Consider the following 16,948-nt stretch of genomic DNA (forward strand, 5'->3'; position numbering starts at 1 on the left):
AGCCGATGTATTTATATGAGTGATTGCTTTGTGTATTTTGCTAGTTTCTGCTCGTTCTATAAAGAATTTTCTTAAATTGTCTACCTGTCCATAATGTAGGTTTTTTATGTCGATAAATCCCCTTCTTCCTTCCTTTCTGCTTAATGTGAATCTTTCTGTTGCTGAATGTATGTGATGTATTCTATATTTTTGGCATTGTGATCATGTAAGTGTATTGAGTGCTTCTAGGCCTGTGTTACTCCATTTCACTACTCCAAATGAGTAGGTCAATATTGGTATAGCATAGGTATTTATAGCTTTTGTCTTGTTTCTTGCTGTCAATTCTGTTTTCAGTATTTTTGTTAGTCTTTGTCTATATTTTTCTTTTAGTTCTTCTTTAATGTTTGTATTATCTATTCCTATTTTTGTCTGTATCCTAGATATTTATAGGCATCTGTTTTTTCATCACTTCTATGCAGTTGCTGTGGTTATCCGGTATGTAATCTTCTTGTTTAGTGTGTTTTCCCTTGACTATGCTATTTTTCTTACATTTGTCTGTTCCAAAAGCCATATTTATATCATTGCTGAATACTTCTGTTATCTTTAGTAATTGGTTGAGTTGTTGATTTGTTGCTGCCAGTAGTTTCAGATCATCCATGTATAGCAAATGTGTGATTTTGTGTGGGTATGTTCCAGTAATATTGTATCCATAATTTGTATTATTTAGCATGTTGGATAGTGGGTTCAGAGCAAGGCAGAACCAGAAAGGACTTAATGAGTCTCCTTGGTATATTCCACACTTAATCTGTATTGGCTGTGATGTGATATTATTTGAATTTGTTTGGATATTAAGTGTGGTTTTCCAATTTTTCATTACTATGTTTAGGAACTGAATCAATTTAGGATCTACTTTGTATATTTCCAATATTTGTAGTAACCATGAGTGGGGCACACTATCAAAAGCTTTTTGGTAATCAATGTATGCGTAGTGTAGCGACCTTTGTTTAGTTTTAGCTTGACATGTCACCTCTGCATCTATTATCAGTTGCTCTTTACATCCTCGTGCTCCTTTGCAACAGCCATTTTGTTCTTCATTTCAGATAAGTTATTCCATGTGTAAGTGTATCAGGGAATGTGTATGGGCCCTCAATGTAACTGTTAAATAATTTAGTTAGATGTGAATGTGTTGAGGTGAATTTCTTTAGCCAGAAATTTGCTATTTTATCTTTTCCAGGGGCTTTCCAATTGTGAGTAGAATTAATTGCTTGGGTGACTTCATGTTGCAAAATTATCACTTCAGGCATTTGCGGTATCATCTTGTACGTATCTGTTTCTGCTTGTATCCACCGTGCATTCCTGTTATGTTGTACCGGGTTTGACCATATGTTGCTCCAGAAGTGTTCCATGTGTGTTATGTTTGGTGGATTGTCTATTTTAATGTGTGTGTTATCTATTGTCTGGTAAAATTTCTTTTAGTTTGTGTTGAATGTTTGGTTTTGTTTCCTTCTATTTTCACTTTTTTTGTATCTTCTAAGTCGTTTGGCCAATGCTTGTAATTTCTGCTTCTTTTCATCTAATTGCTCTATCACTTCTTGTTGTGAGATTTTACTTAACCTTTTTCGTTTTTTGTCTGATATTTCATTTCTTATAAATTGTGTTAGCTGTCCAATGTCATTTCTCAGTTTTTCTATTCTGATCTGTAGCCTGTGTTGCCATGCTGGTTTTGTGGGTTTCTTCTGTGTGTTGCTTGGTTCTGATCTCTGCCTAGTGTGCATATTTAGTGTAGTGAGTGCTCCTATATAAACCAGTAGTTGTAACTCTTACATAGTTGTGTTTTCATTTATTTTGTTGTGTATGATTGTGTTGATAGTTTTTATTGTTGTTTCGACTTGTGGGTTATTTGGCGGTCTATGCAAGAATGGTCTAATGTCTGTATTTGTGTCTTTGTATTCTATATATGTCAGCTGAAATTTTTCTTCTATATCTAACATGTGTGTCACTTCGTGTTCTATTTGTGCTTGTTCTGGTGGCTGTCTTAAGATTTTGTTTTCCTCTGACTGTTCAATTGATGCGTGTTGTTCTTTGTTTGTTTGCTCTGGGATGTTTGAGTCCATTACTGTATTTTCTTCTTCTTCTGAATGCACATTATTTTGTTCCAGTATTTGTTGTACTTGTTGTTTGATGTTTTCTAATTCTGACAGGGGTATCCTGTTATTTTTTATTATTACACGGATCTGATCAGCTAGTCATTGTTCTGTTAAAAATTTTAATTCTGGGTATCTGGTAATAAATGTTGTGTATACTTGTGATCTGTATCCAGTTGTGTTGGTTCCTAGGTTTGTTGCTTGGTAATAACAGAACATGAGGTGTCGATTAACTTCATCTGACCATCTCATCCTCTGTCTTTGTTTTCCTTCTAGGGTGGTTGCAGGAAGCATATCCTGCAAAACACCTCTATTTGGATTTGAATCATTTTCCAGTTGGCTAGCAGCACCGTTACCATTGTGGGCGGGCATTGGGTTCAAGCGTCGTTCCCGACCATGACAGTGCTTGTCCGAGGATTCTTTAGTTCTGTCCTGAACCAACTAGTCACACTAAAAGGGAGGTTAGCCCTATTAGTGGTTTGTTCTTTTCGTCGCCTTTTACGACTGGCAGAACATACCGGAGGCCCATTCTTTTCCCGGGCCTCCACGGGAATTATTATTATTATTATTATTATATTCACTAGTCTATTTCTCATTGTACTATCACACGACTGGCTACTACTGACTTCAACAAATTCCAACAGCCACACACAAGGCACTAGCTGCCTACACTGGAAGCGAACATTGGGCGATATTCCTTCTAGGCTGCACTCACTTTCACCTCCTCTGTGCAGCATGCCATGTTACCACAACAAATGTTCACAAATGACTAAGTTCAGCAATCACTTTCAAACTATCAAGTGTTTCACGAGTTTCCTTCCCCAGTCCCAAACTTGTGACCTTCAGAGCAAAAAGTTATTTCTGCAGGAGAGCCCAACAATGGTACCTGTGATGAGTTGCATTTCTCATCAGAGGCAATGTACCTTTTTACAAATACAAATTTGAGGGACATTCTGTACCTACCTAGAACTTTATCTGTAGGTCATTATCAAAAAAGTATTTTTAAATAACACATTAATTGTAGTCCAAAAAACTTTGCATGTGCCTACATATTTGTTATTATGTGTTGCAATATATTAAACAGGCAAAAATGTATTATTTCTACATTAACTTTATTGTAAGAATATAAAGAATAAATATAAAAAGTAATGTGTCTAACCCTGAGATGATGCAGTGTAGTGTACAACTTCCCACAGCCTTCATGGGTGCACATGAAGCATTTAGGCCGTGCCTCTTCTACTGGTGTGATTTGTATTTCCGTTTGTTCTTGCTCCTCTTGATATGCCTTCTGTAGATTTTGTTGAGAATGTTTTTTGGTTGATTCATCATCTACACTTGCCAATAAATGTTCTGGGAGAGTAATGTATGCAGTTGTGCCATCTTCAAGTGCCACACTCTGGCAATTTTCTGTGACAGCAAATAATATATTTTATTGGTTGTTAATCAAAGAACTTACTTTTAACTCACAAGACTGAAAATTTAGCCAAGTTCATTGTCTTAATAGAAAAACATCAGCAATATATTATTATTTTTTACATAACAGAAATTAAATTCACGCAACAGAGAAATACTGTCATACCATACTTCATTTCTTATGTAACCATTTTTTATTTATTTATAGGAATGAAGGAACACGGTAAATATTTCTTAATACCAAGAAATCTTCCACTATATGATACACAAATCTGGGGAAATACTGTTTGCAGAGCATGTCTTGGTCCCTGTATTGAGCAAAATCTAGCATTCACAAAAAATGTATGATGACCAGTGATTCTGTCAGTTTCAAGTCGTATACATACCCTCTAATCACATGCCATTTTCTGCTGAGAGCTTAATCAAGGATCAGGATAAATAGCTTTTCAATCTTTTAAGACATAAGCAAAAATAGCTGTCACCTTTAAAAGAAGGTGTTCACAAAGAAAGACTTTTTACTGAACAATTATTTTATTCACTCATGGACACAACGTGAACACAATGACAAGATAAATTAGTAAGAACTCCTCAAATATTGTCTTTTGAAGAATGAGTAAGCTGGGTTGCTCCATCCTTCCAGCTGAGTGAAGATGCAAGACCTGATTGAAGTGGGAAAAATTGCTCCTCACAGAATTAATTCCTTGTATAGGTACAACAAACCTTTCTGCAGCTGAATCCTCATCTGCATTTTCAGCCTCGGCAGACATCACCGATTTGTTTTCCCTGGAAAAGAACCTTCAGCTTCAGTACACAGAAAGGTCTTTCACCACACTGTACAAAGACAGTGCCACATCTTATTTTTCTGCAATGTCGAAGTATTTACACTATTATCTACAAAAACCCTAATAATTATACAGTTTTCACTGTCTGCAGGTCATTATTACACAAAACTATCATGGATACACAACTTTATATTTGTGTAAAAAACATAATGTGATAATGGTATTAGTATTATTTTTAACATAAAAAGGATGGGTACTGTCAGTTATGATCGTTGTTTAAGTTTTCTTGCACATGACACCCTGTAATGATTCCCAATTTCGCGTGGATGAAAGGAACATTGTTGTGATAAACTAGACGAATGAGATGTTGCTATCATTCTGGAAACTTGATCGTTACTACAATAAGGAAAATTTAATGACACAGACTTCTCCTACTGACACTAGGAAATGCGAAACGTTTGACAATATACAGAGAAAATAAGTGTTCGTGACGATAAATTTTCCCTTATTTCTGTTAAAGTGATGTTTTCAGAGCTCTGCAGTAGCTCACACTGCAACTAGTTAGCGGATCCGTTTAAATCGCGGGTAGGATAAATCTCGATTAATAAAACTCCCTCCGATGCTGTTTCATATTGTACACGACAAGGAAACCATAGATTATAAATACATTTATACTATATGACGGGAAATTGTTCGTACTAGGGTTTACTACAGCGTTAGTGTTAGTACACTGTGTTCATCTTCAAAACCAATGTAAACATTAACGCCCCCGTAAACGATCAAACGTGTTTGATAAAATTGCTCTTACGTAGCCATGGATTTGCCACGCAAGCCCGCAAATGTTCAAAGAACGTTTGTCTGTCAGTTTAACTTCACTTTGAAGCAGACGCTGTCCGTATTTGACTTTTGGCACTGTGTTTGAAGAAGAAGAAGAAAACCAGACACTGGTCCAGGGAATAGCTTAAAATGAGAGATTCGCCAATGAATATCTCCTAAAGTAAGTATAATCGTCAGAACCCGATGATTACATCAACTTTCTGCGGATGGGCAGCGTAGCGTTCAATAACTTGTTTACCGTGACCTCGCCCTCACATTGAAAAAGAAGACAAGTATGCGAAAATGTATTCTCTTCTACTTGTTCCTCTAAGACAGTTCATTAAAATACCACAACGCAGGAACATCTTGCCCACATCATCCTCAGAAGAGCCGGAGAACTTAAATTTGTTTTATTTCATTTCACTTCCGCTTGTACGTAACTGCACGCGTAAAATATTGATTTTGTTCATAACCTGTTCACGAGTAATATATGGCTTGGAAAGAGGCTATTTCTCTAACATCTTGATAATTTTCAGTGCTATTTTGTTTTCATACTTGACCGCAGTTTCCATGGTTGGGGAAATTCACGATATAATGAGATAAATTGTAATAAAACAATTTTTCACTAAACATTTGCGGCGAAACATCGTCATAAATAACGTTCGCTACGGTATCTTGTCAAACTTTCAGTCAATCAAAATACGATCTATGCTTGACACACACGTCAAACAGCACCGCACACGGTCAAATATTTGGCAAGCATACTTAATTCGACAAAATGGTTAATCGTTTACGGAGATCTATCTTTACACCACGTGTTTTCCGCGTTTCCTTGAATCTCATTGGATTTCGTTTCACGTGGGGCGAAAGCCAAGCTGTGCCCAGCCAATACAGTCAAGTACGACCATAACGAGTTTTGTGCTGTTACTTACACGCATATAGACTGAGCGATCATGCGGAACAACAGCTTTACCTGCGCATTTAACTAGGATACCGCTGGCCAGCCAACTGGTTCAACTAATCTACAATGATGGATTGTTGTGGGGGAGGAGACTAGACAGCGAGGTCATCGATCTCATCGGATTAGGGAAGGAAGTCGGCCGTACCCTTTCAAAGAAACAATCCAGGCATTTGCCTGGAGCGATTTAGGGAGATTACCGAGAAACTAAATCAGGATGGCCGGACGCGGGATTCAACCGTCTTGCGAGTGCGAGTGCTAACCACTGCGCCACCTCGCTCGGTCCTGCAATGCTGTGTGCACTTCCAGTTCAGACGTAAAACAAAACGAGCAGAGAAACAATATAGCTTCGAATGTAATTTAATTTTTAAAAAGAATGCAATAGTATTCAGTAAAACTCCAGCACTACCGCACGCTTCTTACGTAACCTGGCGGAAAGCATAAAATGCGCATGGTATTCTAATTACAAACAAGAGTGATGAAAATTCCTAACTTAAACACAGGGTAATTTTTCTGAGCGAGCTAGGCCTATGTGTGATGCAACGAAGGGATTTCACTATATTGTTGAATACTGAAGTCACTGAAGGTATTAATTACAGTCAGTCGTCTGGTAATTTCTCAGCTCCTTCCTTATCCAAATCAGAGAAATAAATTTCAGTTCTGGAACCGCCATTTGTTAACGCTAATAAAAAGTCGATCAACAACAAAATCTACGAAGCCACCAAGGCGCCACAATTTCTCCTCTTCTTTTATGACATGCCGTTCTGCATCCCGCCAGCGTTATGCCGCAACGTGTGAAAAAGCTGCGTGCGTTAGTTCCAGTACGTCTGGCAGCTTAATAGTAGTGTTATTTCTCGCGACAAATCCCATAAGCTGGCCCCCGATCAGTTCATATTGTAAAGGTATAGTGGCAAATGTAAAAATACAGAAGTTGTACAGTGTGCACGAAGTTGTGAAAACGATGTTTCATGTTTCTACGATACTTATCACTCTGGTTCGTGTGAAAACTACATATGTGGTGTAAAATAATGAGCATATTACAAATAATGAGTATCTGCATTTTAATTTTTCTCCTAAAAATGAAATTATGTTTTCTTCATTTAAGCAGCCTCTAATAAGAATCTTTCATTAAATATCGATAACTAAGAATTTATATTTGGAGTGAAAACAGGAATTTCGCAGCCCACATGTTATTAGAATCAACAAGACGTCCATTATTCATAAAAAACGATGATGAATTTTAAAATTAGGACATGTAGATATTCCAAATTGAACGAAAAAGGACGACCAATGCGAGACTCGTACCAGCGATCCATGAACTACACCAGATTCTCAATCCACTTCGTTACCGATTCCGCTATGCATTCAGTGCGCACTTGAATCTCAACGGTATCACATACAGCCCTCGTAAAACTTCACCGCCGGTTTTTTTTCTGTAAATTTATGAAAATCATTAAGAACAACATATTTCTCGGCACTTTTTAACCGCGTTTCACTCGCGTGTTTCATTATGCTGCGTATAACAGCGCGACAATCGGAGCAAAACAGCACAGACACTATGACTATACACTATTTTTGAAATAAAAACTACATACGTAAAGCGTGGTTAGGAAAAACGTAGATGGCTGTTAATGTATTTAAAAAAAAGAGTCCGTGTCATCTTGGAACGCGGCCCAATTTTCAGCCGTTCTATGCATCCCGCTCCACTAGCCACTGGCAGATTCATTCTCTTTTCGGGCGGGTAGCAGCGAAAACCTCCCTCCTACATGCTGCACTGTTGCCGTATTTCGCGACAGCCGAATTATCCATTCAACTGTCAGTGTTTTTGTATTCTTCTTTCCTTGTAGCAGGATAGGTGTGAATGTGTATCTGTAATTGTTTAAGTGCAATTTTTTTAAAAAAAAAAAAAAAAAAAAAAAAAAAAAAAAAAAAAAAGGAGCCAGGTGACGGAAATAAATGTGAAGTGCTTCACAAGCAGGCGAGGGGTATTATTAAGCGCATTTATAACTTTTTCAAACGTGAATTTGAAAGCTGGTGTCCTATTGTTGACATTTGAAGACACAAGAACGCACTCCAGAACCATGTGGTGCGGGAAAGAGAATTATAAAGAGAATTGTAAACGAAAGTGTCAGAGCTGTAGGAACCGCAGATAAAGTTGGTTTCGTGTCGCCTGGAAAGCATCGAAATCGCAAGGAACCTCACAAATGGATGTTTTAAAGTGCTTCACGTGAAAGATGAATGCCCGACATCACTAAAACGTGTTACAGTTATGCAGGACAAAATTAGCTTCAATGGTAAGCGCTTCGTCAATGTAAAGAACTTTAAAAGACGTTGGTCCCTGATATACAGTTTTTAGTTCAAAGAAGTGACATAGGTGCAGCACGAACTACATCCCACGTAAAGATTCACGATAGGAGGTAGTTCAACAGTGTATTGCCTTGATGAACCATGTGTCAATTAGAATCATTCCAGGAAGATCTGCTGGAAAATGAGTGATGGTAGTGACGGTTTTAAAGTTTTCATAGGAATAGGTTCTCGGATAATTATTCTGCATGCTGACTCTTTGTCTGGTTTTGTTTTAACCTAACCTAACAGGACTCAAACTGCGACGAACTGCCTTAGGATGTTCAATGCAGTGTGGATTTTACTAGTGAAAACGGCAGTGAATCATGTAGTGAAGTATCTTGTTTCTGAGAGTAAACGTGTATTTGCGAGTAAGAAAAACATCAGTGATTACCGTTCGGAAATGAACAATCGGTTTCATAGCGTGATTCACAATTCTTGTCATACCTCGCTTCGAAGTCGGCCACTGCGTTATAATTCAACTGTTACAGAGAAAACACCAAGTATAAACACCTGAAAAGCGGATATATTTCCCTGGCTTCAAAATAAAATTTAAGAACAGACTCGTGCCGATCTCCTGCAACTCGTTAATTTATACAAGTTACGTTACAGAACTTACAAACTTGACTTCCTTGAATGTGAATGGGGTCTCTTAGTTCTGTGTTTACCCACGTATCACTATCATTGTAGACCTATGTAATTAATTTGGGCAAAGGATAAGACTTGAAACTATCACAGTAAATTTACAGCGATGTAGACTTTGGAACAAAGTAATAATATTTCTTAGTTTTAAAGGCTCGTGGTTTAAAAAATGTGTTTGTCAAGGTATCAGTTGCGTACATAATAATGAGACCTTTCTAGCCTTTTTGATTAGGACTTTGTATCCTTTGAATTATGCTTCTGCCACGATGTTGAATGCTCTAATAACACGAGAGAATGCAGCTGGATAAATTCGTCAAAAGTCCGATATTCCCACATGTAAACCCCTGCCATTTTCATGGCACGAATTGGATAAGGCCCTAAAATGCCAGTAACTGTTACAATAAAACGATACCAATCGCAGTCATTTAGATTTTATTTTTAGGCTAGCAGTTTCGACGATACACTACGTGATCTTCGGCCTGGTTCAGTCGAGTAACCTTCGTGTTATAAAATACAACAGCACTTTTAACTGGTCTCGTAACGATTTTTACGAGACCAGTTAAAAGTGCTGCTGTATTTTGTAACACGGACATTACTCGATTGAAGCAGGCCTGAAGATGACGTAGTGTATCGTCGAAACTGGTAGCCTAAAAATAAAACCTAAATAGCGGCGATTGGTACTGTATTATTGGATATTGACCAGCCGTAGTCCGATACTCCAGACAGAAGATGGAGTTAACATTCTTTGTAACTGTTACTTGTCGAGATATCGGTCGTTTTCGATGTTATCGGTCATCATTCCCTGAAGTTATTCCTAGGTGATGGTTAATTATTTGCTTGTCGAATGGATTATAAATGCGGTCTCTCACTGTAATGTCGAACGAGTTAGTTTACGCTGACCATTTTTACGATAGTTTTTTCATTAGTCTTTTCTACCACTAATTCTTTTTTATGCTCAGTAATTGCACTTAACTACAGTCAAACACATCGACACATACACCTTATACACATATTTAAAAATTCTATTGCGTAGAAGCAGTTGTCAAGCAAATTGATTTCGGTTTGTGCTTGGAGTTAATTTTGTTGTGTGTTAAATTTTTACTTAAAATACAGTTCAAATCACAATAAATTATAATTATTGCAAGCAGTTTCAATGATCTTGTCGGTAGACAGTTTTTATGTTCAGAAAAATTGTACTTCACGTCTTCGCAAATATGTGTCTGCTGTTCTCGCCTCCCGATGTCACGCGGAGTAAATCTGTGGAGCAGTGAATGCAACGTCGTCAAGACGTGAAGTAATATTTCTCTCATGACGAATGATCGAAATTTGTTTTGATATTTACTATTTCCCTCTTAGATTTGAATGTGTAATATGATGTACCGTAGGCGAATGAGCCTGAATGTTGTCCGCAGCAATGCAATTCGGCATGGTGGACTGTCGGCCTGCTCTTGGCTACCGCGAATGCGCAGTTCTTATCCCTTCGCTGCTCCGCCTCTATGTGCGCGGAAGCATCGTCTTACGTGACGCGGGCTATGGAACATCTTCATGGGGATTGTATGTCCTATGCCGCCAATGTTAAATTTTCGAATTTTGTGACCCATTATCTTGGAAACTTTTTAAAACACCAACTTACAGTTTTCCATAATTATTGAATGCACCTTTCTATACACTGAACTAGAATTATTACTAAAATTGTATTGCGGGGCATGCTTTTTTTCTTTTTCTTAACACTCAATTTTTTGACAGAATTTTGTAAATAAGTGAACATAAAAACAAAACAGCTAAGGATATTTTAATTATTCTAGTTCCATGTGTGTTGAATCTCACACTTCGCATGCTGTGAAAATTCCATGTCTCTACCATCAGTACTTTTTGTTTTAGAAAAGGGCCATTTATTGCAAAACATGTAGTTCAGAGATAATGAGGTTCAAAACTTTTTTTTATTACAAATTGTCAGACAGACATTTCTACATCTTTTATGTGTTAGAACTGCCCTGGCCCATAGTCTGTATCTTCTTCAGTGTCATGATGATGATGATGATGAGCGTTTGGCGTCATTGGCCGGGAGGCCCCTCGCGGGGCAGGTCCGGCCGCCATATCGCAGGTCTTATCACATTCGGCGCCACATTGGGCGACCTGCACGCCGGATGGGGATGAAATGATGATGAACACAACACAACACCCAGTCCCTGAGCGGAGAAAATCTCCGACCCAGCCGGGAATCGAACCCGGGCCCAGAGGACGGCAATCCGTCACGCTGACCACTCAGCTACTGGGGCGGACTTCAGTGTCATAACAGCCCAGTGCTTGCTGACTCCTTTTCTTTCTTGCTTCTTTTGTCATTTGCTGAACAGCTAACTCTGCTTCACATACACGAAGCTCATCCAGTTCCTGAAGTCCTTTAGCTGTGTTCTGTCCAAATCTTACCCCTAACTTATCCAGAACCGTAAGTCTTTTACAGTTCCCACTATTAAAAGTTATTACATCAGACACTACTAACTTTAGATTCATAAGGCCAACAAATACATTTTTAGGCACACGGCACCACACAACATTATTGAAGGACTCATTCACATTCTGGGTCTTCCGATGTAAACACTTCTTTAGTAGCTCAGGATTTGCCAAATCTCTGTAAATAGATTTGATTGCCTCCATTACTGCCAAAGGAGGAGAATGTTTACGTGTAAATTCATGCAGGGTGCCAGAAAATTCAGCTTGCCTATATTTACACCAAGTGTTTGGTGGAGGTGGACACAAAGCATTACATGGCTTTTCATCAGTTGATATTCGATGAAAGAAAGTTCTCTACACAGCTCTTTTCATCTTTTCTGAATAGTAACAGTTATCTCTCATGACCGTCCCATAATATTCCTGTAATTCATCAATTACTTTGTCTGTTAGTCTTCCAGCACACATTTCATTGTTTTGCCATCAGACAGTTTTGTGTTACCCAGTTTGGTTTTTAGGTTTATTCGCAATGCCAACTTCTGAGATGTAGCAGTAGGCAAAAGGCAATTCATAGCCTTCTAGACTGTGTAATTCCCAATGACTGCTCAACTGTGGCAGTATTGCGTGGTCGCGAAATTTGACAGTCACAAGTCAACACTCAGAATATTATTTAAAGGTCTCACAACTGTCTGATTTTAATGTATTACATACCAAATGTTCAGGAATGTCCAAAGTACATTATGGAGCAGAAAACAGAAAATGTCAAATTTCAATGAATTTCACATACATGTCCCCCTGAAGTTTCATTTAACGAAACTGAGTGATAAAATATCTAATACATACGTAGGACCTAGTTTTGAGAGCATAGTAACACCAGTTTATGTGTGCTACGGCTTTTGACCAATCATCGCATTTGTGTATGTTGAAATCAGGTTTCTTCTTATGATGAACAGAGTATACTGGTGGAGAAAATTGTAGGAAGTCCGTTGATATTCACTTGTCTCCAGGAGCAGCCAATGTTAGCTAGCACATACTTCGATAGAACTGAAGCATCCATTGTCTGGGAGCCTACATAGCCCTTTGATAGTTTACTGCGCTTATCACCTTTGTGGTCTGCAGAAAGCTTCATCTAATCTGCCGTAAACACCAAAATGGAAAAGGTTCACAGTGGCGAGTGAGAAATGGTGCTCATTTTAGAAAACTGCCACACAGAAAAACAGAAAAGAGGGCCCCTGCATTCTATTGAGAGGGTAAAATTATGAGCTTGTACCTATGAAGGCGAAATACTGCACAGTTTTACAGTGCTGGAGAGGCTTTCCAAATCTCATTTGAGTGAACTGCAAAGGACCCCGACAAAAAGGTTATGTATAGTTTCTGTTATAATTTCAGTTACGGCATTTTAAGATTTAAAAAAAAAAAAAAAAAAAAAAAAAAAAATATAATCATCAGGGCTTTTAAATGGGAGTCAATGAGGTGATATCGCTTCGGAATGTAGGTGCATTCTATTAACATAGAGGTCCTCGTGTATCTTAACTACACGTTGTAAGGACTATTACATGTGCGCTTTTTAACTTGTGGCATCCAGAGTTAAAAAATAGACAAAGTAGAATGGACAGCTGTCTGTTTCCACTTGCTAAAAAGCTGCCTGGATGTTTCCAGAAGTAAAGATGGATGGCTGTTGCTGTGCTTGTGGATAGGAAGTCACCTGCAGCATATTCCACCTACCCATCAACACACAATTAAAAGTGTGCGCTGTGCCCCTTACTCACCCCCCACCCTAGTCGAAGCAAATTTGTTAAAAAAGAGTCGGAGAAACACACCAACTTTTAAGTGATGTTTACAAATACACTATAGTGATGTCAGATAGCTGTAGCGACGCTAGCACTACAAGCGACTACGTTTCACATTGCAGTGGACAAAAGACGAGCGACTTTTACAAACAAATCTACGGCAAGGACCTAGATTTGATCATATTTACGAGGGTTGGAACTTAAATAGATGCAACTAATTATTTACAACAAATACAAAAGAGTTACATGTTTGCACCTGTTACTGTCCTTCAAAGTAGTCACCAGCGTTGTGTAGAACCCGTTACCAGCGATGTGGCAGGCATAGTATACCGTTAGCAGAGCCTTTTCTGTTGATGGTGCGAATGGAGCGGTCTACTGCCTGTCGAATCTCCGGAACAGTTCTGAAGCAATGCCATGAAGTGGTTCCCTCATCTTTGGAATCAAATCAAGGTCACAAGGACTTCAGTCCGGGGAGTATGGTGGATAGTACAGTACTTCCCAGTCCCATTGACCCAACAGAGCAGCCACAGCTTGCGCTTTATGCACCTGTGCATTGTCATGCACAATGATGGGTGGATTGCGCAGAAAGTGTCACCGCTTCTTTCACAAAGCTGGTTGCAGGTGATGCTCCAAAAACAGTAATACTGTGCATTGACAGTCTGCCATGGAGGAATGTAATGCGTTAGGATAGCACCATCACAGTCGTAAACGACAATCACCATAACTTTAGACCACTCCATTCGCACCATCAACAGAACAGGCTCTGCTAATGATATACTATGCCTTCCACACCGCTGGCAACAGATTCTACACAATGCTGGTGACTACTTTGAAGGACAGTAACAGGTGCAAACATGTAACTCTTTTGTATCGGTTGTGAATAAATAGTTGCCACTATTTAAGTTACAACCCTTGTATTTGAGAATAGGTGAGATTTGACAAAGTTCCCTAGTACACCATAAATATTTGACATACCAACTTTGACAAAGAAATATGGTGGTGTTAGACCAGCCTTAATTTCCCTCAGAGATAACTTGTTCCAAGAATCTACATCTACTTCTATACTCTGCAAACCACTGTGAGGTACATGGCAGAGGTTACGTCCCATTCTATATGTTACTAGGGTTTCTTCCTGTTACATACACGTATGGAGCGTGGGAAGAATGGTTGTTTGAATGCCTCTGTGCGTGCAGTAATTATTCGAATCTTATACTCATGATACCAATGTGAGCGACACACAGAGTGGTCGGAGTATATCCCTACAGTAATCATTTAAAGTCAGTTCTTGAAACTTTGTTAATAGACTTATTCTGGATAGTTCAGGTCTGTCTTCCACTGAGTTCCTAGAGTATCTCTGTGACAGTCTCCTTTCTGTAACAGTCTCTCACGGATTAAACAAATGTATGACTAGTTGTGCTGTCCTCCTCGGAATAGTTCAATAAGTCCTATTAGTCCTATCTGGTATGGGTCACACATATTTAAGCAGTATTCTGGGATGGGTTGCACAAGTGATTTGTAACAAATCTCTTTTGTAGACTGATTGCACTTCCCCAGTATTCTGTCAATAAACCGAAGTCTACCACCTGTTTTACCCACAACTGAACCTACGTGATAAATCCATTTCACATCCCTAAAAAGTATATGAAGATGGTATCTGTTCCCGAAAGAACAGATACCATTGATGTCCGTGCAGCTTCTCTAGAATGAAATAATATTTAAATCGAAACCCTTAGCTTCCGACAGGTGTTGTTGATATACATCAATGGGAGCAGGAGATCCCGGACATCAATGGGAGCAGGAGGTCCCGGGTTCGAGTCCCAGTTGGGGCACAGATTTTCAGCTGTCCCCATTGATGTATATCACCAACACCTGTCGGTAGCTAAGGGTTTTGATATAATTATCATTTCATTCTAGAGAAGATGCATGGACATCAAAGGTATCTGTTCTTTCGGGAGCAGATACCATCTTCATATAGTTAAAGGCTACCCAGCCATTGACCTCTTTCTGTGCGAATGTGTACGCTTTGCCCGAACTCTTACGGGACTTGTCAGCTTAGTCTGACGTGAGTAATGAGTGAATGGGCAAATATCTATTAAGAGCACTACGAATGTAGGTTGTGGACAGTTGGGAAAGTGGGTCTCACGGGAAGCGTGCAAGGGATAAGTCCCTGCAGTCGCACTTCCCTACAAAGTGTTACACCCAGGTATTTGTATGAGTTGGCCAGTACCGACAGTGCCTCATTGATATTATAGTCATAGGCTACTACATTTTTTCATTTTGTGAAACGCAAAATGTTACATTTCTGAACATTTGGAGCAAGGTAGCGACAACCGTAGCTGACAATACTAATAAATGTATGGAGCTCATGGACTTTGTCTGATAACTTGTACTCCGAAATTATTTGCACTTTCTCAGGTGGTGGACGGGACCCCTTTGGTGTTACATAGTACTCTAGGAACTCTACTTCATTTACTCCAGAGATTGATTTTGAGATATTGATACAAAGAATGCAATTAGACAACCACTATAGCATAGTTTGAGGAGTGCTCAGTGTTCTCAAATCTGGACAAGGTGATTAAAATGTTGTAAAGGTAAGGAAACACAAAATCCAGTCCAAACATGACCTCATTAAGAAATTGCTGGAATGCTGAAGGTGCATTCAACAGGCTGGAAATCAGTACATTAAATTCTTACAATCAGAATGACGTGATTATAGCTGTCTTGTGTGTATCTTCTTCAGTGCTGGATATTTGATAATAAGCCTTAAGCAGATAAATTTAAGAAAATATTTTTTTGCCTTGCAGAATACAGTGCATATCTTCTATCTGAGGTACAGGATAACTGTCAGAGACTGTTCTTTCATGTAACTGTATGTAATCTCAACATAGACATATCAAGCCATCTGTCTTGGATACCACAGCCCATGCAGATTTCGATGACCTATTGATGCCATTATCTAAAATGAATTTAAATTCTTTTTATGCCACTTCCACACACATATGGGTCTACCTGCCTTGCCATAGAAACCCGGGTGGGCCTTCAGTGGCAATGTAGTGATTGACATCACATTTTAATTTTGCCGGGTGCCATATTAGATTTAACTATATCTGGATACTGCAACAATAGGTCCATAAATTTTGTATTTTGATTCAAGGGTCTTAGGACCCTTTCTTCTGCAACCGTCCATAGTTGTTAAAGTGTTGCCTGGTGCAGTATTTTGTACATGAACTGACCTATCGTATATGTCCCATAAAAGTTCGATGTGTTTCATATCAGATGATCTATGTGGCCAAATCATTCACCTGAACTGTTCAGAATTTTCTTCAAACCAGTCACGAATAATTGTAGCCCAGTGAAATGGTGCATTGTCATCCATACAAAATCCAACATAGTTTGGGAACATGAAGTCCATGAATGGCTGCAAATGGTCTCCCAGCAGCCAAACATAGCCATTTCCAGTCAATGATCAGTTCAGCTGGACCAGAGGACCCAGTTCAGTCCATTCCATGTAAAGCACAGCCTACACCATATGGAGCCACCATCAGCTTGCACAATGCCTTGTTGACAACTTGGCTTTGTGGGGTCTGCACCATACTCAAACCCTACCATCAGCTGTTACCAACGAAATCTGGA

At 38.9% G+C, this 16,948-nt stretch overlaps 1 protein-coding gene across 3 annotated transcripts in view; it reads right to left on the reverse strand.

Moving 5' to 3' along the window:
- The window catches only part of LOC124788263 (zinc finger protein 143-like), a 118,345-nt gene that overhangs the window by 36,945 nt on the left and 64,452 nt on the right, over positions 1–16,948 (reverse strand). For all 3 annotated transcript variants that reach the window (XM_047255467.1, XM_047255468.1, XM_047255466.1), the window contains exon 6: positions 3,283–3,530. In XM_047255467.1, coding sequence (XP_047111423.1) covers positions 3,283–3,530 — 248 coding nt within the window. The remainder of the gene's footprint in view (positions 1–3,282; positions 3,531–16,948) is intronic.

Source organism: Schistocerca piceifrons, chromosome 3 (assembly GCF_021461385.2).
Source record: "Schistocerca piceifrons isolate TAMUIC-IGC-003096 chromosome 3, iqSchPice1.1, whole genome shotgun sequence".
NCBI classification, from domain to species: domain Eukaryota; kingdom Metazoa; phylum Arthropoda; class Insecta; order Orthoptera; family Acrididae; genus Schistocerca; species Schistocerca piceifrons.